General features: G+C 41.3%; 1 protein-coding gene across 6 annotated transcripts; it reads right to left on the bottom strand.

The window, feature by feature from the left end:
• Nucleotides 1-566: 566 nt before the first annotated feature.
• Nucleotides 567-24,417, bottom strand: mast3a (microtubule associated serine/threonine kinase 3a). 6 transcript variants are annotated; one of them, XM_028428481.1, is made up of 28 exons: nucleotides 24,298-24,417; nucleotides 23,110-23,141; nucleotides 18,898-18,986; nucleotides 18,112-18,184; nucleotides 15,992-16,012; nucleotides 15,749-15,830; nucleotides 12,664-12,821; nucleotides 11,070-11,145; nucleotides 10,617-10,826; nucleotides 9,526-9,627; nucleotides 9,013-9,145; nucleotides 8,781-8,866; nucleotides 8,470-8,555; nucleotides 7,946-8,154; nucleotides 7,720-7,858; nucleotides 7,312-7,444; nucleotides 7,051-7,216; nucleotides 6,825-6,926; nucleotides 5,579-5,701; nucleotides 5,277-5,389; nucleotides 5,004-5,185; nucleotides 4,721-4,842; nucleotides 4,456-4,644; nucleotides 3,978-4,201; nucleotides 3,680-3,802; nucleotides 3,394-3,530; nucleotides 3,084-3,268; nucleotides 567-2,997 (listed from the first exon to the last, which is right to left on the bottom strand). In XM_028428481.1, the coding sequence occupies exons 1-28, from the start codon at nucleotides 24,334-24,336 to the stop codon at nucleotides 2,132-2,134; spliced, it is 4,200 nt and encodes a 1,399-aa protein (XP_028284282.1). In that variant the 5' UTR covers nucleotides 24,337-24,417; the 3' UTR covers nucleotides 567-2,131. The 6 variants fall into 6 exon arrangements, with proteins under 6 accessions (XP_028284282.1, XP_028284285.1, XP_028284280.1 ...); XM_028428484.1 differs by lacking the exon at nucleotides 15,992-16,012 and having other exon boundaries at nucleotides 15,749-15,827; XM_028428479.1 differs by lacking the exons at nucleotides 23,110-23,141; nucleotides 24,298-24,417 and adding an exon at nucleotides 21,429-21,907.
• Nucleotides 24,418-24,439: the final 22 nt, after the last annotated feature.

Genomic DNA, 24,439 nt, shown 5'->3' with positions numbered 1-24,439 from the left:
CTGTAGTTTAAATCTATAAAAGCTGCATGTATACATTATACTTAAATATCATTATATGAAGGACAAACGACAAGTACACATGCTTTTTGTAGTCCTGGACTTTCCAGTCCTCTGGAATTCATTTATTTCAAGCACTGTTAAGACAAGAGAAAAACAGACAGTCACACCAGTCTGCACCCACATGGTAGGCATTTCACAAAGGCCAGCCTGTCATTAGGAGGCGGGGTCAAGTAGGGAGCAACACATTTAATACACAAACACACCCATGTGGAAAAATATAGAAGATGGCAAGATGACAAAGTAGGGTCAAGAGATGCTGTGATGGTTGGTGGATGATACAAAATAAAAAGATCTAAATAACATTTAAATGTATATTGCATCAGAAATGATGTGATAAAACCCACACTCAAACACACTCCCACCCCAAAGTACAGTGAAAACTGTTTGTCTTTTTTACACGAACCTGCACAATCTGTCACCTTTACTCAAGGCTCAGTGTGTGCCAAACTTAATCCAGATTAAATCTCAAAACACAAAAGTGAGCTTTCATTAAAAAACAAAACAACAGCCATGTAACCATTTCCTTTATAGTTTTAAATTTAGTCGCAGATCAAAACAGTCCCCAAATTGAAATAAAAAAGCTTCAACAGTTATTACAAAACTTAAAGCTCAAGTCTGCAGAGATATGCTGGGGCGTGAAACATGGAATCCTTTGAGGTCGATTGCAACAGGGGATTAAGAACGTGCCACTCAAGTGACATTTAATCTCAGTCCATCTACCCTTACAAGGTCACTTTAAAAAAAACACACACACCACTGACAGCTGTTATAAGGTCCACCATTGTTTATACAATATACATCAACAGCATGGGTTATTGGTACTGCAACAAGACTGTGTCCATATCAAAATATACAAAAGGAGAGACCTTTTTACTCGATCCTTCATCCAGTCAGGGCTTCTGGTTCAATTCTGTTCATTTTGTTTTCCATAATAATTTAACAAAATCCACACACATATTTGCACTAAAATGTAAACATTCATTCATAATACACATTTAAAAACAGCCAAATATGCCAGGTCTGTTTGTTGTTTGTTGCATCCACTGTAAAATTATTGAGTCCCACATAGATAGTCCTGAAATATAAATGTACTGTAACACAGCTACTACGACTTGGGCAAACACTTCAGCTACACTATGTTTGTAAGGAGTTGGACGGAGGCTTAATTCAACAAGGTTATCAGAGGACAGACATGACAGATTGTTGTTTTTTTAAAGCTTTATCTACACACCTGCATGTTGGGTTAGGATTTATACAGCTGTTAAAGGAGTGTCAGCACATTTTTACAGACAGCCCATGCATACATGAAGCTTCTTATGTACATCTACAGTACCTCTTTTTAAATGGTTTCTATGGCCGAGCCATGCTTTGGCACCACAACTAGGCTTCCAAGTATTGTCATGTTGATATTTTTAACCTGTATGCAGGAACAGTCAAAATGGTCACAACCACAATCTGCATCATGACAGGCAGCAAAGAGCAAAGAGTATGCTGAAATTCTATGGTACAAAATGGTGCAAGACAAGCCCAAGACCCATCTGAACCCAGTTCTAGACACACACACACTAACACACACACAGCGGTATAAAAAAATGTTACAATAGTTACTAGGATTACCTCTCCTTCCTGCACCTACAGTACTGTGGGACCACATGGAGAAGCTGCTGCTTGGCTTTTTTCTTGTGCGCTTCCTGACGTTAGAACAGCTGAAGCATCCAAGGCATTGTCAGCAACCAAAACCACACGGTGAGCATTAAAAAAAGTCATAAATAAATTTCTTCATTTAAAACAAAAAAAAATATTTACAAATTACATCAGTTACAGGTGCCACAGTGATCTGAGAACCAAGAGAGAAAACAAGCAACTTGGAAGTAAACATCATCTGGCAGTCATTATTCTGTTAACAGTGTTGCAGGATACGTGTTTTGTTGATTTTTAATGTGTTTTGTCTGCAAGCATTTGTTTGTGATGGTTTTGGGGCTGATTAGGGTCACAGTTTTCTGGACACATGCAAGGCCTTCAAATGTTGTACAGTAGCAGGTCAATGACTTCATTTTGTTGACCTGGAGAATTAGAACCCTTCTTTGTCTTTTGACTTGGCTTTCTGCTGTGTGCTACCCTGTGATCCTCTTCCTCCCAGCTTAACACTGGGTTCAGATTGGGATGAGTTGACCCAGGATGCCTTGAATGCCTTTGGCTGTATGACAGGAACTGTGGGGCTCGGTGTCTTCTCTCTCTCCTCCAAGTCATCAAAGCTCACCTCCTGCACGGCCTCCTGTTTCTTGAAGGAGTCCCTGCGCTCTGACAGAGCCAGCTTCCTCATCACTACCACCTCTTTGGAATGGTGGTTGCTGCTGCGGTGTTGTGGCGAGGAGGTAGAGCGATGGTGATCGCTGCCTCCGCTTGCTGTGTCCTGGTGACCTCTCTGTCCTCCTATGTACAGCCCCTGGCGACCGTGCTCTCCAACACAGACGAACCCCGTGGCGGTGTCCCCTTCTGTGTCCTCCAGACCCTCCCCCTCAGAGAGAGGCACCTCCATGGTGTGACGACGGGTGTTGTAAGCCTTCCTATCGCTATGGTAACCCCCTGTCGTCTTGTCTCCTGTTAACTTCTCAGCTGATTGAACTCTCTTGAGCAGTGGTGAGCGTGGGGGTTCTGCACTGCGGGGACGCACTGAATGACGGGCGATAGTTGGAGGGGACAGCGTCTTACCGTGGAAACCCTGTAGAGACTTGGGGTGACTGGGGAGGCAGGATGGGGAGCACTGTGGTGAGAGAGGCTGAGGTGGTGGGATACAGGCCAGGGGAGAAGGGGGGATGCTGCTGGTGGACTTGCAGCGACCAGCTTTTGTGTAGCGACCGAGGACATGAAGAGAGCTGGGACGAGCTTGTGGTACAGGTGAATTAGGAGAGCTCGAGCAAGGGGAAGAACTTGAATCTGTTTTTTTTTTAAAAATTAGAATTAGTTTATATGATTCCTCCATAAAAAGACAAATACAAATTGTACAAAACCTCCCTACTCACCTCCAGAGTGGTCAGGAGCAGGGGAGCGACAAGGCGTTGAAGGCCCAGGGGAGAGGCTTTGTGTGGGGGAACCAGAGAGGCTGTCGCTGGATGACTGGTGGAAGCCTGAAGAGAAGCTGCGGCTGCTCTGCATAGGTGGAGGAGGTGTGTGCTTAGAGAGCTTCTTCAAGATGCTACGTCGCCTGCTGTAAAAAGGAAAAACTGCCATTAGTTGTGTGTTTAATTTGAAACAGCTCTCTTTGTTTTTATAAAAGTAAAATTAAAGCACAAGATTCAGGCACAGGTGTGACATCATTCTCCCCTCATGTACCTGTCTTGTCCATCCTTCCTCTTGCTCTTTTTGCTGCGCCTGGCCATCTTGGCCTTGTAGCTTGCCTTTCGGGCAGGGCCCACCTTGATGGAAGTGTTCTCCAGTGCAGTTGTTTGCAGGGTCACCCTGTTGCCGCTCTGTCGAGAGGAGGTAAACATGAACAACTCATTAACATAAACATCTACATATAAGGAATACAGCCGCTCTCGATGAGCTATTGAGAGCAAAAAAAGATTTTTTTTTTAAATGCCAAATAAAATACATGAGTTTTCAGTAATAAGTGTACCTTTAGCAGGAGCTCTACCACCTCGGTGTGTACAAGTCCCTGGACCGACTCCCCATTGACATGAGTGATGAGGTCACCTGCCCTCAATCCTGCCTCATGTGCTGGACTGCCTTCCTCGACACACTAAACATACACACACAGCATCTAAATTACTGGTCACACAAACATCTATCAGCTCTTACTTACTTACTTACTAGCACAACCAATGTTTGTGTTTACTTACTCAACAATAATATTATTAGTCACACATGAACACAAACATGAATTATTGTTGTAGGATGTAATTTTTAGAACATACCCAGACCATGTGATGAACAGTGTAGACATCAGTGTCCCCCATGTAAACTCTGATAGCTCGCAGTGCAAAGCCAAACCTCTTCCCAGAGCTGTGGATGACCACCGGAGGCCGGAGGCAGCTAACACTGACCGACAGATCCCGACTGGGAGATGAGTCTCTGGACGAGGGGTTGGACGACAGGGACAAAGAGGATTTGGGGCTCGTTGGAGGACCAGCAGAGTCATCTGGTTTAGGAGAAGATGGTAATTAAATGGTGATTATTATTTACTGCTAGCTGTTACTTTGTCAAGGTTTCCTTTTGAAAAGACTGAAATAATAAAAAACAAACATCAGAACCACAATAAAAGCATTTATGTCTAGTGTACATTACACATTATCAGACTGTAGAGGGCACTGTAAACACAGTAATCCTCCTTGTAAACACAGACAGACTGCTACTCCATTCTGTCATTATTTGATTCATAAATCATTAGTGTACCTGGGGTAATGATGAGTGAAAGGCCAGAGACTGAGGCAGACTTGGGGACCTTTCCAGCTGGGGATCTGGGTTTCTCTGGCGTCTCCAGCTGGTGTGCAATACGTCGGGACGCCCCCCTCCGGAAGGCCGGCCTTGTGCCTGTGCTGTTGCTCCGAAGACGTATGCGCCGCAGGTTTGACACCATCCCATCTACAATTGGGTGTGCAGGAACTGATTACAAGTGTTTCACTAATGGAAAATAAGCAAAGCAGGGGATCAGTCTAACCTTCCTCCTCGGCAGAGATGGCAAAGCGGGGCATGATGTCAAGGCTCTGGGTGCTGTTCATTACTAGTGGGCTGGCACTGCGCTCTGACTGAGAGGAACTAGATGAAGCCCGAGGACGCAGACTGCAAAAGAAGAATGTCATATTTAATGAGGATATTACACTTCCATCTCACATTTTTCATAACATCTCTAGCTAACAAGGCGTGAGTGGTGAGGAATGCTGGCTGTAATTTTTTTTTTGCTCTGATAATAAGGACATCACTCTCTTGTTTCATGTTCTCACCTCCCCCTGTGTCCATCTGCCCTCTTGTCTCCGCTAGCCAAGTGTTTGTGTCCGTCACCAGGGGAAAGAACACCCCTGCCCTCCCATCGCTCCTCCTTTTCCTCACTGTGGCTTCGCTCCGATGATGACAGGCTCTGGTTGGATGGTGTGGATGTGGACAGATGCTCTGTGCTACTGTACACCTAAAGTTTAATAGTGAATATGTGAGGTGGGTTAAAAGGGAATATTTAATCAGATACAAGATTAAAGCAAGCTATTATAATTTTGCAGTACCTTGCTGAAGCGGTGGGCTACAGAGGAGAACTGACGGAGCTCCAGGGATGATTCATCATCGTTGGTTTCATCATCGTCATCTGAGCCCAGGTGACAGTAGCGCTCTGATCGGGCTGCACGGAACAGAGCGGCAGTGCATTAAATAATGAAAAAGTGGTGACATTAGTTTAATCCAAATTAAAACTGGCACAGTACATTACTGTGAAATTAAGCGTTGCCCTAAAAAGAGGTGTCTTCCTGTTTTTCTAATAAAGCCATGTCTAGGTTTGCTGGTATGTTTATCCATCAATATTTCCACATACTGTCAAAGTAGCTGGTGTCCTCTTCAGTCTCTAGTTGAGGTATGAATTCAGCTTTCTGCCTCAGGAGGCCGTTCCAGTCCAGGCCCAGAAAGAACATGTGCATCTTCACCTCGGTTGTTCCACCTGCATAAGAGGTCAGTCATTAGGTTTTGTAAAACTGCACGTTTTGGATGTGATATGTGATATCTCACTCTGTTGATTATCTAATAAAATAGTAGAAACGTCTGACAGTCAATGGCAAAATTGTTTTAAACAATCAATCTTATAACGTCGAGGCAAGGCAAATTTGTTTATATAGCACATTTCAACTACATTGTGACTCGCAGTGATTCACATAAATGCAAAACAAACCAAAGGATATTCAAACACACAATATTTAAAACAAGAGAAAGTGAAATAAACAGTGACAATAAGAGCTACAAACAGACCGGCCAACAGAATAAAATGGGTATAACATGGTGAAATAAAACTTAGAAATACCAAAAGGCAGTGGCAACCATAGAAGTGCAGTTGTCTGGGAGTTTGTTCCAGATATTTGGTCCACTAAAACTAAATGCTGCTTCAGAGTGTCTGTTTCAAACTCTGGGGATAAACAGTAGTTCCAGAAAATGTCAGAGGTCTGGATGGTTTGTTGTTTAATAGAATATCAGATTTGTATTTTGGCCCTAAGTCAAAATGCTGGCTTCCTGTCTCTCAGAGAATAGAGAGACAGGAAGCCAGTGTAAAACTAGAGTGGTGTGGTCCACTTTGTTAGTGTTAGTGAGCATGTGAGCAGCAGAATTTGGATCAGCAGCAGCAGTAAAGACACTATTACAATAGACAAGCCTGTATGGAGAAGATTTTCCCAATCCTGCTGAGTCATCAGTATTTTTATCCTTGATAACCTTTAAAAGATGAAATAGTCTGACTTTTTGTCTTAATGTGGCTCCATGACTACATCTAGATTTCTGGTTCGGTCAGTGGTTTGTAAGATTAGTGAGTGAAGTCTAGTTAACAACAAAATGCCTTTCTTTGTGTATTTATTGAACAACCTCAATGTAACTAAAAGCCTTTTAACTGCTGGCAGCAGAGTAGAGATGAAGCCTTTATTACAGCGCAGCTTTAAATACTTTACAATTCTAAATGTCTCTATATCCAACAGATTGTCCCCTCTGAGTAAGAAAACTCATGTCACGTCACTGTGCAGCCATGGCCCAGCAGGCTACACTCAGGCTACCCATTCATTATTGATAACACCGCAACCAACCTGTTCCCAGGCGCTCCAAAGGGCTCTGCCTCAACAGTCTGGTGATAAGGTCCTGAGCATCAGCTGGCAGAGCGTCCTCCCCCTCAGGCCAGATGATCTCATCTGAACAGAGAAGCACAGTCTCAGTGATTTAAACACATTTATAATGCCCAGGAGGCTCAAGGACAAACTATTCATTTTTACATGTAGAAAAAAAAACAATGCATTAAATTGAAGGATTTCTCACCACTAACTACTTGACCAAAGAGTTCCTCAGGTGTGTCGCCAAAGAAAGGCACACAGCCTACCAGGAACTCATAAAGGATGACGCCCATGGCCCACCAGTCCACAGGCTTCCCATAGCCCTGCCTCAAGATCACCTCAGGAGCAATGTACTCTGGAGTCCCACACACCTGTAAACAACAAGCAGGGAGGAAAGGCTTTAGTTAATGACAGTCATAAACACAAGGGACAGGACGATGACGAGACAAGATCAGAAGAGACAAACCTGTTTGTCGATGAATTCTCTGGTATCTTTTTCAATGTGTCCTTCATACAAGTTGGTTGTCATGTTCATTAGACCAATCTTTGACAGTCCAAAGTCTGTCAGCTTAATGTGTCCCATAGAGGTGATTAACAAACTAGAAAGGAATGAGATCAACACAGAAATGTTTCATGTTACATCAAATGCTAACGCCAAGGCATTTGAAATGTAGATACAGAAAAAAAAATCAAAGGTTGAAAGTTTTAGAAAATTCTGCTCTAACTTCATAAAGATTTACAGACGGATTTTCAAGACTAAAATGATGAAAGCTTTAAAGCAATTTGGTGCTGCCTCAGAGCAGAAACGGAATAATGGGGAAAAGCTGAGATATGTTGAGGAATATTCTCTTTGTTCAGCTAGTCAGGAACTCACTTGTCAGGTTTGAGGTCTCTGTGCACAATGCCATAGTTGTGAAGGTACTCTAAGGCCAGGACAGTCTCTGCAAAATACATCCTGGCCATATCCACTGGCAGAGGACCAATGTTCTTCAAAAGGTTAGCACAATCCCCACCTTAAACCACAAAGGACGTCAAGTATTAAACAATCTGCTGAGTGCAGCAATTAATGCAAGTACACATTTAGGACAAACCAAACCTACCTTCCACATACTCCATAACCATGCAGAGGTGCCTCCGGGTCTCAAAAGAGCAGAACATAGAAACCACAAATGGGTTTTCAGCAAAGGTGAGAATGTCTCGCTCTACAAACACCTGTTGGATTTGGTTCCTAAGCATCAGGTTCTGCCGGTTGATCTTCTTCATGGCAAATCGCTGACGGGTCTCCTTGTGGCGCACCAGAAATACAGCCCTGCATGGCAGGAGAAAGGGTGAAGGAGAGAGCGAGAGGGGAAAAAAAAAAAAGAACAGGGAGAAGGAAAATTACAGGCCAAACAGGAATAGGATAAACTATGCAGGATTTAGATTTTACAAGCAGTTAGCTACCATGGGCTTCACTTACTAATATACTATTGAAATGCATTGCCCAGACAAATTCTCAGTGTAAACACAAAAATAATATGACAGCACATCCTCATTTTAGTTTCTGTTCCGTGTTTATTTGGCTCTCTGTGGTGTGCACAATGTGACTGAGTCAGTCGAACACAAACAAAGAAGTCTTACTCACCCATAGGCGCCATTGCTAATGAGCTTTATAGTCTCAAAGTCACTCTCCAGTGGTTTCCTGCGAGGAGGGGTGCAGGCTGCTCGGCTCTGACACACATCCAAAAAACAGAAGGCAAATAAACAGAACGCAGACGCTGCATTTCTTAAGACACGCAGGAAACTATGCACTTTATGAGCTCAGGGTCAGAATTTTAACTTTGGTTTTTTAAGTGCTCCGATTGCTACTTACACTGTCAAGTGTTCTTTATGTGCTAAATTACCATTTATACATGTTCATACATGTTCATTTATTATTATCATGTAAGATTGTACCTGTACAGGTGTGGTGTCTCCAGCGTCATCAGACTCTCTGCTGGCCGATCTGTGACTTGGACTCGTCTGCTCTAAATGAACCATTTCTGTAACAGCAGCATTCAGCATAAATAAACATTGAAGACTGAATAAAGGTTTTTTTTAAAGTATTGTCCATGTTTTGGTGTTTTCTAGTAACTTCTTAAAAAAGCTTTAAGCTGAATCAGACAATATATAAATATGAATTTATCACCTTCCAGGGGATCTCTGGTGAGGCCAAGCTGGCTGACGATGTATCTGGGAATGTCTGTCTTAATGCCCTGGCCCACTTTAGCTTGACCCTCAGCAGCCTCCAAACGTTGGTAAAACTCCTCTGGATCAAACTCCTGGATCAAAGAAAGGACAAATGTGTTGAGGTTGATTCAGTGCTTTTGTTAGCAGATTTTAATAAACATAAAGTCCTGATGACAGTGGTGTTAAGACGTAAGATCTTATTATGTTTTGAGAGTTATATCTGGGGTCTTTTTAGGACTTGAGAAATCAACAACCAATATTTAGAAACACCCTCCTGTAGGGCAAGGTAAAACTGCTACAGTGGTATTACCACAGCAGAAACTGTCATCACTGCAGCATATCATCAGTACACTTGAGTCACCTGTTACACATGCATGTGAAGCAACAGACATTTTGTTCCGGGCTAACAGATATGTTATGTCAGTCCCTCGTCTACCTTATGATTATTAGTAAGTCTTCCTGTTAGTCTTACCAGACACTCCAGCAGCCGAGCAGGCCTGGAGATGATGATGAGAATCTTCTTGACCAGTTTTGTGATGATGGTCACCTCCTCGCTCTCTGAACGCTCATACGCCTGATCAACAGAGGACAAAGGATGATGGATTATTATTGTGACTTAATCCAATTGGCACAAGCCATGAGGCAGCACAGCTCATCCACAAAGGGCTGTCTGCACTTTAGTCTAGCTCATATTTTTAGCATCCATTTCATCTTCTTACATTATCTGCTGGTGATTTACGGGATCATAGCTGGTATTTCAACATCTTGCAATAATGTGTGTTTTGTTTCCCTGGCAGGCTTTTAAATAATAGAATTGGTTTGCAACCTGACTTTTATCTCACTTCCATATCTTAGTCTAACACTGCCTTACCATGGCCAAACAGCAGGTTCAGGTAGTGTGTTGCAGGGGTGGTGAAACACTGGCAGTCAGAGTTCATGATAGTTATCCGAGTCCAAAAATGCTAAAAATTTTGATGCAACAGTTTTTTAAGGTCTAGCCTTTAAAAAGTTGTGAACAGTGTGACTGTAAGGAACATCTGCTTAAAATAAACTCTCTCTGAGTTGGATTTTGTAGCTAAGAAACAAAATAATTACAGAGGTGTGGTTTGTTCGAAATTATAGACAAAATAATGGCTTTCCCTGCTGTAGGATAAAAACTGTACTGCAGTACAATTATAAACGAACTTCTACTTTCTAAGTAAAAAGAGAAAGTCAGAAGCTGAAATCTATTTTGCAGAAGGCAGCATTATCTGCTGTAAAGTGTCTGCTGGATAGGTTATGTAATAAATCATTACATAATCAAACATTTGACCACTGCACAGACCTGTGTCATAACACAAAACCACAACAGTGTAACTGTCCAATGAACTGAACGCATCACCAATGAGAACAAATTAAAATGGCAAGTTCAATCCAGTGTTCCCCGTGCGGCCACAGTATAGCATGCAACGTCCCCGAGGGCGATGTCTTAGGACGCAACAATCACTGGCTGAAAGAAACAAACTGCACACAAACTGATCTGTGCTTCTTTTTTAAGATAAGATGAAGATGAGAAACACACACCTCGTGCAGCAGCTTTTCCAGTTTCTCCTGCAGCTCCACAAAGTACCTGGAGGTGACCAGGCCTTTCTGGGACTTATCCAGGCAGTCTCTGGCGAGCTCCACCAGCTGGTGCTGAATGAATCCCAGCACGCCATCAGCCAGGGGCAGCGCAGTGCCTGGGGAACACTCTGCAATGATGTCGAGTAACCGACCCTCCATCTGGGCCGTCGCCTGGGAAACCAAAAAGGAAGACCTTTAAATTTTCCTTTAAAACTTGCTTACAGTACTGAACTAATGGTTTTTAACCCCATAGGCAAAAATCAAATCAAAATCTGAACTGTGCCAAAGGTGTTGAAAAATTCTATTGTGGTTTACACATGTGTTATAAAAAAGTGATATATGTTTGTAGATGTTATAAACATGTCAGTTTTAATTTTGATATAAAGTCTGAGGCTTAAGAAGCAGTGACTATACCTTTGGAAACCGTTCTTTGTAGACATGATTCATCATGACAATCTCATTGTCAAATATTCCACAGGTCCGTCCGGGGCTAGATGAAAACCAGGCAAAGGAGAAAAATAGAAAACAGATCTTTCAACTTTAAAAAAAAAATTTTACTTTTCCATAAATAAAGTTTAAATCACCTAAAAACATAGCATGGAGAAGTGTTATGGGGGTGATAAAGGAGTGATGAGAGCCTCACATTACATCAACTATTACCGTTACATGGAACAAATACATACATAAAATCTATGAATATCTTACACGGGTAAATTATAAATGCTTGACCGATAGTGTTTACTGTCATACTCAGATTGTAAACACGGCATGTTGGAGGTCATAAACACAGCATGTTCGAAAACCGCACTAATGTAAATCAGATCAGGTTCTCATTTGCAGTATCCATGACCACATCTGTTGTTGCGCATGAGGCTTCAGTTGCAAGAGGGCACCTTTTAAACTGTCTATGCACATTATAAATCAATGTGCTGTCACCACCAGTATTAAAAATAGTGACCATGTTACATACTACAAATAACAATATCAATATGTGACAGGCACTTTTACTATTTCTGTGCAACCAAAGCAGTTGCACATGCAGCATGGTTTTATTTGGGGGGCAACGGCAAGTGCTAACCCACTGGAAACTATTCGGTGGCGGCAAGAACCGCTTTACACACCCTGTAGAGTCATTTTAGAATAACGGTGACACTTGTCGCCCTATTTGCTGCTACAGGCAACACATGTAGTAATTTAATCATGTTTTTAATAGCGTTACAAAAGTCAGATTAAATGATCACACAGAGTTGTCAAAGATTCTGTGATGTTGTTCTGAAAGGGTAAGTTCATATATACATATATATATACACATATATATACATACACACATATATATATATACTCCCATACGCACATACTTTCTGTATATGTATATGTATATATATATAATATGTGAGTAGTATGTGTGACATAAGAACGGGCATAACGGACACAGAAAAACAACCACATCAAGACAGTGCTAATCATAAAAGTCTACAGCAGCTTTCAAACTCTTCACCACCTACCGCTGTTTAAAGGACTATTTCAGTTATGCCACATGAGGATGAGGAAATGCCATATTCTAATCTAGGGGATCAGCAGTGAATGGCACAGTGGCTTTTTCTAGAACACATAAAATAATTATTCCACCATACTGAAATATCTCCAACCAGTACATGCTTTCTAAATATATGTCAAGGATGTTATGAAACAGGCCTACTGTTGTCAAGAGTGAGGTTCAGAGACAATCTTACTGAGTATGACACTTCTGGGTCTTACAGCTGTTTACAGCTATGCTACTAGAAACCAAAAGGATTTGTTAATGTGTAAACACTGCTGTGGCTGTTCCCTTCCTGGTACCACCCAACATTACAACCAATCATTACTTAACCTATGCATAGTTACATGGTATGGACTGACAAATCATGAAGTTGTTAGTTGCTACTACTAGAATGTTAAACATATCTGCTTAATAAAAACAGACCATACATTCATCTGAATGTTACTGAATGACTTCTAATTAAGCTACCTGAGACTGCGTGAGCGAAGCCTGACAGGGGGAGAAGGATGGGCTCCTTCTTCGTCCGCCACACTCTCTGTGCTCCGGAAATGTTTGAAGAGGAAGTGGAGATCATCTTGTGTAGGCTGAAAGGGCAACTGATGCAATAACTCCTGGGATGAAGAGGACTTGGTGGGAAATGTAAAGACAAACAGAACAGAAAGTGGTTGAGACATTGGTAAGGAATATAAATTAAATAAGAATTGATAACAATCGGCTGAACATTCTGTATTCTTCCACACAAGTAAGAGAGATTGTGCTTTGATAGTACAGCATCCTGTGTTAAAAGGCTTCCTCTTAGAAAAGTCACATCCCTGCACTCTCACATTTACTCATTATGCTGTTAATACTCAGAGTCTTAAAGGCTTTGATGTTCCATATAGATCTGAATTAGATGTAACACTTAACAAGTGCATGCTGAGAAGTGCTACAGTGAAGTGAAACAGCATGAAGCCCTTCCTACCATTTCAAACAGACTCAGCTTTAGTGCCCCTCTACCCTAAAGCAGGTTTCAGCAGGATTTTCCCTCTCCTGCTGCAACATGCCTTGAAGCTGGCAGCTTTGAATGTCATGTTGGCCATGCATGCATTCGTTTTCTCTTTCCAAGCCAAAATGTGTGACACAGCCTGGAATTTATGAGAACTCCCATCTGTCTGAGATCTTGTGTTTCACTGAAGGACGACTAAAGAGAAGAATGGCTCATCTGACTAAAAGGAAATGGAGGAGCCTAAGAGAGAAAAGGTGAAAGAAAAGCAGACAGAGACTCTGGAAAACAGAAGAGCAAAAGGGCAAAGAAGAGACAGAAAATAAATGATAGAACGAAGGGGGAGAGAAATACCCTCAGGAGGAAACTAGAGACGTGTCAGAAGCGAGCAAGAGCTACATAAAGACCTCACTGACAGCAACCCTGAAAGGGGCATTGTATGGGGAAGAGTGACCTCACCATCTCCAAGCCATGTGGCTGGCCATACGAAATTACAGCACTGACACAGGAGACGGGTATGGCTGTTGTTGTTTTTTTCTTTTCTTTTTTTTAGTTTCTTGGCTTTCAAGACTACATTTCAAGATAATTGCCAGAGAAACCATCAACAAACAGCTGATGGGTGTAACTGGGTACGCAGCATGCTCCCTTCATTTGACTTTTTTCAAAGGGAAAAGCTGAGAAATGTGAAAGGTTGAACAGTCCCTGCTCCTTTGTGATGTCATCCAGGAAATAAGAAACTGGGAATTTCAACAAGACGTGTGTTATTCTAATGATAAGCTGTAAAAATCCCGTACTTTCCCTCAGACAGAAGGAAATATACTCAAATAATTTTTGTATGAAGTCATTTAACCATTAACCATTAACCATGCCTTCCTTTGGTTTGACAAAAACTACAAATTTGTTGAAATAAGAAAGAGTAAAGCTGTGGGCAAGGCTTCTGGGAATCAAGTCTTCCTCTCTGAAGTGAAAAGTGTGACACAAAGCAAGTGATGAAGGGATGCATCATCACTGGACATATCCTGGAATGGCTGTCTGAGTCATTAAAGGATGCTTCATATAAACCAACATGTGGTGCCCAAACTGCCATGCCACAGTGTAGTGATGGTGTCAAGTTTTCTAACTACTTTTGAGAGCAATGGCAGTTACTGTATCAATACAATAAATTACATGTTATGTAGAGGCTAGAAAGTGAAGCCACGTCTTCTACTTCTTGACCATGTAAAAAGGTAAAAGAACTTCCATTTATATCATATAAAATTACCAACATAGATCACAAAAAAGTTTAAATATTATTCTGTTAAAATGTAGCTCCACTGCTCCTGAATTTTTAAAGATTGATATGTGGGAGAAAACTACAAAAGCCATTTTCATGAATACGAAAATCCTCAGGGTCCTTTGATTAGATTTTTTTGCCTTATGAAAAGGATACTGATAAAACTGATAAAATCCCACTAGCATTTGGCTTTTGTCTGCAATCGGAACGGGTACATTCACATTCACGCCAGTAACTTCTGTTAATCTTTGTAATCTCTGCCAAATTTCCTTTCAGATTTCTGTCAGTTCAAGCAGCACTGAAACACCCCTCGGTGTCAACTTTTAAGACACTAAAACAAAACCTGTTAAAAATAGTAACTGAGTTTGTGCTTTAAGCTATAGCCCCCTGTTTATTCTGCCTTTGCTTGTTCAGTTGAGAGCTAACAAAGCCGCCGTAATGCCACCTCAATCTATGCTTTAAAATGACAGGCTGCCATTCAGTAATTAGGTGTGGTGCCATGTGGGTATTCTGTGCAACACAAACAGCAGTCCCAGCTTGCCCTTAAAAACAATGCGAAATATGATTTGTAAATTTCTAACTGCTGTTTTTTAGCAACATGTTTGATAATTAAACCATAACACACCAGAAAAAAAAGAATGACAAACTGTTTATTTTTTTTTTTAAACTTTGTCTAATTCCTGCTCCTCACATTCCCACCAGTGTGCTACATTACAGTCCTTATTACTACGCATATATATTTTATTTATATTTAATTGTGGCCCTCTGAAACCTCTCTGCCTCAGTCCTTACACATGATCCTGCCAGTGATCTGCTGTGAACTTCATCTTCACAGGTTTGCACATCTGCTGAAGCATTCTGTTTTTACAGCTCCTTCCAACAAGTGAAATATTATTTCACATAAAAACTGGATCTGACTCTATTCTTTTAAGAGTATGCTTGCAATGTTTACCTGTTAAATACCTTAACAGTTCTTCTAAAATATGATGCATGTGCAGAATGTTTCTATAAAAGGACTTACTCTATAAATGGGGTCTACCGTAAATCAACAACCATTTGTGGGCAGATTTATTTCCTGTACTGAGGTTAATCTGATGGGATTTACAGTTCAGTCAGTCAGCACCCACAGTTTACAAGACACCACAGCCCTGTAAACTGATTGATACAGTGAGTGCAAGTAACATGGGGACATAATCACTCCCAAGACAGTGGTTTAGAGGGAGGTTGAATATCTAATGCAGGAAAGAGAAGACAGACAGAAACAGAGAGAGCTCTCTGGTGAATGAAGCTCAGCTTACAGATACTGATGAGCTGGGTGCATTGGTGCAGTATCCAGATGAGGGAACAGACGCCACGGACCATCTTCGGCCATCCACTCTGCTGAAAAACAGTAACAGGCTGCTCAGTGGTAGCTTATATGAAACTTATAAATACAGTTAACTCACTGCCATCTGCAAACGTTCACTTTCTTTGTATCTTATTCAAGAAAACGAAGGAGAAAGAAAGACAGAAAAACAATCAAAAGATTGTTATTTTCCTACCTTTCACTGCGGGCCAGTTGGCTACAGGGATGCAGATAGAGGAAGAAACAAATAGGAACCAAGAGGGGAAGACGGGCGAGTGGAGACACAAAGTGAGAAAGAAAATAAACACTGTTTAATGATAGTGACAGAACGTGTGCCTGTCAAAGTCACAGTCCTGTTAGTCTGTCACAGCTCACAGCCAGTAGCTGTCTACTGCTGCTGCTGCTGCTGCTTCTGAACACCTGCCAAGCTGCTATCATACTGCGGCACGGAGATCTACGACACTCAGCTTGTGTCTCACTATATATATAAAAAAAAACAATGCACTCATCAACACTTCATGAACATTTTCAACCCAAAGTGCTACTACGAACACAAAACCTCACCCTCTTTGTGCAGAAATCTTTAGTAGCACTTGGATGTTTCTGTGCCTCCATTGTTCCCCTCCTTCTATATCCACTATGAACTTTCCTTTGCTGATTCAATCCGTGGTGACAAAGATGACCATAGGATTTTTTTTTTTTTTAGAAACCAGCTCTAGGGGACATTTAGTTAAATCTGACATGACACATGGAAACCTGGTTCTAACATGCGGTTCATATCTGTGGTTTGTAGACGCCAACAATAAACACAAGGCTTTAAGTCAGTGCTACAGTCAAAGCCTAAAACCAAAGCCAAAAACAAGCTAGGCTGGTATTCTAAAACTCTTCACAGTTCAAGGTTGAATTACAACTATCACCTCATGTTTGCATGCCTCTACCAAAGAGTTAAGAGCTCTGCACTGCTGGCATTTCAACTCTTAACCTGACATTATAAAAGATCTTAAATTCATCCATCAGTCTGAACAGATGTGCTAAATGGGACAAACAAAGAGACAATCCCAAAACATGGCCACAACTCTTCCAGTCAGTGAGGCAATGAAAGGTGTTTTTAACAGTGAAGGAGTTATGCCTCATCCGCAGCATGTGTCCTCATCATGTTATCCCTTCTTTGCATTAAAAAAGGACTTATTTATTCTATGTGTGAATGCCAGCTTTTGTGCGTCTGGCTACTCCCTGTTCACATGACAGAATAAGTGCATGAAAAACAGCAGCGCAGTACAGCCTGTGTGAATAACAAATACATCCATTGGAGCTGTTTTCAAAATGCTGTCACAGCATCTATCGACACATTGGCAGCTCAGAAAGTCTCAATAAATTTAGATGAGTCACACAAGAGTGTGCTATAAGGAGACCTCCCCTCTACATCGCTGAGCTTATGGTGCAATATGCTAAGCTGCATTGCAACATAATGCACCTACATATAAGTAAATTCAGGGTGACGGAAGAAGCATCTTCTTGTGTATATCTAAGTGGTCATGTCGCTGTTTTGCATAACAACAAGTTGATGAAACACTTTTTTGCCACTAGACTGTTTTGCCAGTTGCAGCTAGTGATCCTCCAAATCCCAGTGAGCCTATAAACAGTTGCAGAACGCATGATGAGAGGGCAAGCTCTGCAGTTTTTTCCCATAATCACAGCAGTCCTGAGTAATGAGTGCACACACTGACTTGCCGCCTTAATTGGCTTGACAAATGCCAAGACCCATGTCCAGCAAGTGGCCCTGGGGCCTTCCAGCTGGTTGAACCTGCTTCTCTGTTGCCTCATTTCCATAAAGCTAAGGGAACACGCCAGGGCATGTTCATTATTCATGCTACTCAGTTTTCACCAAGGCAAACATTCTCAGGTTATTTTATGCAGATGGCAATAGTTTAAAGTAAGTGATCCTGTATTTAAGTTGGTGAGAGTTGGTTTGGGCTTGATGGAGCATTAACCCAGCAGAAATAAAACAGCTTGGCTGTATCTACTGTATCTCGAACTCTCTGTGCAGGTCCTGGTAACCACAACGTAATAAACTATGGATGGAAATATATTTTTTGGAATCCATTTAATATATCTCGGACTTAACCTGTTTTATCAGCTCATATCTTTGTATGAAGAAAAATCCTCATCTTATCTCCTGCACATTTATTTTAATGACATTTTTCATTTTTATTTTTTTTTAATTTAATATTATGAGAAATGCTCCTGCAGTAATGTTTCTGGACTTGAGTGCCTTAGACTAAATCCATATTAAAAAGCATTTGATTTCATTCTTACCTGCGGGCAAACTGGAAGTTGGCAGAAGTGCTAGCAGAGACATTTCTGGGGCTTTCAGAAGGGCTGCTGCCGGCTGATAGAAAAAAAAACAAAATTTGGAAGTAAGTAAAAGCTGAACAAAATCACGACTATGACTACTAATAAGTAATTACCATTTTCCTTAATTGAAGGATCTCCTCCTTTGCCACAGAAATTACATCTTAGTGCTGCTAACAGACCCTTTCATTTACTCTCAACCAAAACAGCCGGCGATGACATTCAGAGTGTCAATTTCACACAGACATTCGGCTCTCTGACTACTGCTGCAGCTGGATTAAAAGTAAAACAAAAAGTCTCCCAACATCCTTTATCCATGCGCTTTACACAGACCAATGACACAAAATAAACTTGCAGCAGTCCCAAATTAAATGCGCTGTGTGAAAGAGGCTTCTGTATCAACAGACAGCAGGGAGTCCAATTCACACCACCAAAGCACATCATGCCAGTTATTGAGGGCAAATCACTGCCACGCCCTGAGTCAGTATTCAAAAACAAAATGGTTACAAAGAATGTCACCAGCACAGCCAAGTAGTTACTAATTCACAGTAACTACCACACCAACCCGTGCAGATAGGTCAGTGATGTGTGGAAAGCCAAATAAACCCTCACTATCTCATCATTCTTTCATCACTACCCTGAATGCTTTTATCTGACTACATACAGTCGTTTTAATGTCTCTTCACTCTAACTGCCAACAAAACCACACACTGAGATAAGCAGATGCACAAAAAAACAACGCGCAGATACCTGTGGCAAGCGGGAGAGGTGAAAGCGGTCGTGACAGCGTGGGTGATGGGGTCCCGACCGCCAAACTCCTTCTCTTGTTGTTACGAGAACTGTGAGAGGAGGAAAAGGAGAAAACATACGTTGAAGTATTGCTATTTGAGACACCATCACCCAGAGGCACATGCTGTTTATCAGACTTTTATCAATATACAGTATCTAAGCAGCTGTGTAAAACAAAACATGGGCAACCTATGAACTCAAGTTGTTGTTTATGACAAGGAAACAGTGATAACCACAGTGACACAATTAGAAATGTTTACACATACAGGCATAACTACAAACATTTATATAGAAACACATGTTTTACTTTTTCCTAATGTGTCATCAACATTTTTGTTGTATATACGACTACAGAGCTTTTAAAAAAGTGTGGTACAATGATGATTGAATGATATCATTTGAGAATATGGGAAACATCTGGAAGAATCAGAACATGCACCAGTGGGAACACCTGAATCTATAAAACTGCCTTAGTTGCCTGTTATATAATGATAAAGACAAATAAAATGACTCCCACGACATACAGAGGAAGCCAAAACATACTGAAAACATAGATCATTACAATCGTTACTAAAACATATCATAAGTACCAGTTAGGAACATTTCTCTCCGGCTTAAAAAAAGAGATTCAGCTGTTTATTCAATACACAGATTTTTCAAGCTCATTTTTGTAGTTTCAGTTCAGACTGTGAGGTGTTGTTTCAGTTCTACTGTAGTTTCAGTTCAGAGTTTGTTTTTGATAGAAGTGGCATCTTTCTGCCCTGCTGACTTGATTTAACAACCAACCTTTTTCCTGGAGCAGTTTTCCTGAGTTCTAAATATTTTTACAGCACTTACAAGGTGTTTACAGTGCAGATGTTTGGATAAATGGAAACGTGCCTAAATCCTTCTTTGAATATTGTTTTCTAAAAAACACAAGCAGAGCTGTTTTAAAAACATGTTCCTACTGTAACATGTCTAAGTTCAAAATTCAAAATAAGTTATTTTGTCCACTTTACACGTTTGTCTGTGTGTGAACAGGCTTCTGTGGGCTTGGTGCTACATATTTACGTCCGTATTCATATACATTTTCTGCACAAATCGGGTTGTAATCTCATCATCCTGTCGGTTTCATCCTGCTGATGTCTCTTTCTCTCTGGCAGTGACCTAAAATAATCGAGAGGCTGAGATGACAACCGAGCATGACGTTTCTGGGTCGGTGCTGAGGCAGATTCACCGACTACATATAGCCCCCCCAACCCAAAAAAAAAACTTAAACTGGCAGAGATGCACAACAACAGATGGATGACAGAAAGCCAATAAGTGCTTGACTTTGGCTTCAAAACATCAACAGCACCAACCACCATTTTATTCTTATCTGTAAAATAAACCATCAGCCTTTTCAGACTGTTATGTCTACACAGAAAAATGGCACTGTATCACACTGAGACCACGTGAGAGGTTTATCAACAGTTAGCAATGATAAGAACACTTATATTGGGACTAACAATAGTGGCTTGTAGAGACCTTAGAAGCAGCTATGAATATAGGCCACTGAGATGCAGGCCTGCATGTTTAATATGTCTGCTGATGGTGAAGGGCTATTCACAGTTCACAAAAATCACACTGTGGTGAAGTTGTTCCATGACTGATGTGTAGTGTGACTGTTCACATCACTCAAATACTGAAGTGATCAGAAAAAACTATATCACGTGGAATTAAAGGGTAAAGGCACGTTCTGTTCTTTGTCCTTTAAGAATGAATTTTCCAGTTTAAGCTGTTGAAACAGCTTGTACAGAGCAGCCAAAAAATAAGTAGCCAAAAAATGATTACAGAAACACTAGGATTATGACAACAGAGATAAAGATGCCACAATCTATGATAAGATCACTATGACACGCTCAGACACTGGAAATGAAAGGCTACACTGTAAGGGCTGATCAGATTTATCTCACTGATGGAAGCACAATGTACAACGCTACAGACCCACTAACAGCATCAGTGTATCGATCAGCACTTGGTCTTGGTGTCGCTTTATGCGACAGCTGGCAGCAGACAATGCAGCCTGCCCACACACACACACACACACACACACACACACACACACACACACACACTCGGGCTTTCGCACATATACACACAAGTCTACAATGGCCACGTTTCTCTGTCGGAAACAAAAACTAGGGCGGATGAAACCGTCACATACAGTACTGTACTGCAGGCTATCCTAGACACGGCAGCGGCGTTATAAATGTGAGCAGCAGGCCGATAGTGTTACCAGACACAAGGGCGGTTACGTTTACGTGCTGTGAATCAAATAGCTGGACATAAACGATCAACAAATTGCTGTTGGTCAGGCCGTGATTGAGAAGCACAGCAGATGACAACCACAGCAGAACAGACGTTGTCTTTTTTAGGAGGTTAGTCAACAACGCATTACGTGTGTGTGTGTGTGTGTGCATGCTCAGACAGTCTTTTATGTGGCCTAAAGAAGTGGTCCTTGGTTTCATTACCTTTTCGATCTCTTCATCATGGCCCCAGTCACAAAACTAGTTTTGTAGCTCGGCAGCACGGTCCAGTAGTAATTTTGGTCAGACATGTTGGCGGTGACCGTTAAAGCCAATCAATATATTAGGATTAGTATACAGTAGGCGTCATGTTTAAACAGTCTCTCCGGTGGATTTGTTATTATTGGTGATGGTTAGGCCAGTACGCCGCGTCCAAATGCAGAAACTCCATTCAGCTTCGGCGTAAACTGACCCCAGACCCACGGCAGGGCGGCTCGGTGGCACTCAGAGACTACGAAGGCCATATCCACTCTGCTTCTTCTTTCCCCTGGTGTCAGAAAAATGTCCGAAACGGTCCGTCTCCACGGAAAAGAGACATTATCGAGCGATATCTTTGTCAAAATGTAACGACTGATACAAACTTTCCACCTACAGCACCGTCCGCCGCAACGCGCAGCCGCATCAGCGCGCGCCACGGGGAGGCGGGACTAATGATGCTTTCAGGTGCTGTAGGAAATACTGCATTAAAAACAACTACACAAGAAAAACGTCATCGAAAAAAAATGCTGAGCACTTCTGTATTTTTATGAATTACATGTTAACGCCGTCACTATCAGACAATCCAAAAAGTCAAACGAGCACAGCGTGTTACATATAGACATTAACTGATATAAATGGAAATGTCCGATAGACTTGAAGGTTGCTTCTCTGTCATCAAGGAATACTGACATTCTCATGTGATTTTCATGGATTTCATGGACTGTATGGATCATAGTCCCATGAGCTGTCCTCTTAAATAATTAAATCTAACCATTAAATCTGATTCGATTTCAAACGTAACGATCTTATAATAGTAACAATGCCGCATGTATGACATATGGCATGCTATACATAAGTAAAATCATACAATGTGTGTGTGTGTACAATATAATGTTTTAGGGCTCAGAATTAAATTTTGCCCTGGAGCCTCAAAGCACCAGATTGACTGGCAGGAGGTACATGTAAATGTTTTAGGGTTTTTTATTATGTTTTTTTGTGTGTGTGTCAAGGTTGGTGTATACAAATGTGTTTTTGTTTTTTTTTCGAAATGACCACCAGACACACAACAGATCCCAAGGGAGCTTAAAACGGCAATGAATATCAGTTGTTACACATAGTGATTGAAATGAAAATGTCATTGTTCTTCTTTAAAACACCTTACTCTAACTCACACTCAGTGAAACTATTCTGGCTGAAGCGCATGTCTAAAGATAAGGGAAAGTCCCTTAACAGGTTAGTAACCTGTCAGTGGAGTGATTCATGTTATTTTGAAAAGAATACCAGACAAATCCACAAACAACTTCCTTCATGATGTTTACATGTATCACTGAAACTAGTTGATGAAATTGATATGACTGCTTTCAAAAAATAACCCTGTAAATACTGTATCTCTTTGTCATCTCTGTTGTGCCATTCCAATATCATGTAAAAAAAACCAGACTGCTCTGTCTTTGTCTTTCTCTGGCACTTTCAGAAGATCCTGCCTCTCAGAAAAGGCTCCAGTAGGTGTGAGCACATGCACAATAAAGCTAAAAGTGACGGACACATGTCTCACATGTCTTGGCTGTTTTATGGACGAAAGACACACACACACACACACACACACACACAGAAAGTGCACAGAATAGGCCATGTTGATGATACTTACACATTTCCCCTGCGAGGAAGACTCAGTTCTTTCTGGAATAAAACAGAGAAGATACAGAATTGAGATGTTCCTAAAAAAATGCTTTAAAATTCAAATAACAGATCATTTGATGTTGTGTTGTTTGACTAAAGGGGTTCTTCACATATCAGTATCTTTTGTCTATTAGGGGACACTTATTTTGAGTATTTTAGGGCTATAGGAGGAACATAAAAAAGCCAAGGTAATACTTCAGTCATGTCTTTCCCTGTTACTCCCATTTGTTTTCCTTTCAGTGCAGTGTAAATATCATTAACTGCAGCGTGGCCTAGTTTCTTGCCTGACAAGTGGGTCTTGTAGCCATTTAATTGCAAGGATACAAATCCTCATGGGCTTATGTTTACTGCGTTTGAACAGACAGGGTTTGAAGGACAGGGCGGCACTCTGTCTTACTGAGAGAGGTTGTGTCTCCAAAATTATTTGACTCTGTCCAGTCTTCCACTGACAACCCATCACAGTAAGCCACTGATGACACAGTTCAATATAAGGTACAAACATGTAAACAACAATAGTTTGTACATGACCATAGGGTTCATTATTAGTGACATGACATATCTGCACTTATTTATAATCCTGTCAATGGAGGGTGGAAAAGAAAGCAATTACTATAATTGAAGAGGGGAACACCCAGCTTGGACCGGTGAGTTTTTTATCCTAGACCCACTACAACCTCCTCCATAACAGACCATTAAACAACGCAGCTTTTCACCTCTTAACGAACATATACACATGAATGAAGCTGGTGAAGCACACGTCATTGTCACATTTTGAAGGCTACATTCCTGACTAATAAATATGACTTCCAGGAGAACATGAAAGACATATTTCTGCCAGTCTTTGAGAGCCTTCCAGTTTTGGTGCTCCTATCACCAAGGCAACCAGTTTGCCCAAAGCCCCAAGGAAGAGCTCCAAAATAAGCACATTAAAAATGTACAGTCCTCACAATCATAACATGTCATTATGTGATCTCAGTGGTACAATTTAGAATTAAAATAAACAATAATCTAATATTTTCAAACGATGTTTTCTATTAAATATCTGTCAATTGAAAACAAAAACATGGAGCGGACCAACAGCTACACCCAGAGCACAAATGTCTTTCATGGTCGCTAATAGCTCATCATCAGATTCATCCTATAACCGACAGTTTACCTGTAGACCGCGGCGCCTCAGGATGTTCGGCTCATCCATAATTGAAGACAATAAAAACCCAAAGCGGATCTCCACTGTCAGTCAGCCCATACTGCGCTCCGTCCTCCTCGCTGCTGCCGCTGCACCAACACCAACAGCTCCT

The sequence above is a fragment of the Parambassis ranga genome, chromosome 17 (genome assembly GCF_900634625.1).
Source record: "Parambassis ranga chromosome 17, fParRan2.1, whole genome shotgun sequence".
Classification (NCBI taxonomy): Eukaryota; Metazoa; Chordata; class Actinopteri; family Ambassidae; genus Parambassis; species Parambassis ranga.
Note: the sequence above shows the minus strand (reverse complement) of the source record. Positions and strands in the feature narration are given on the sequence as shown.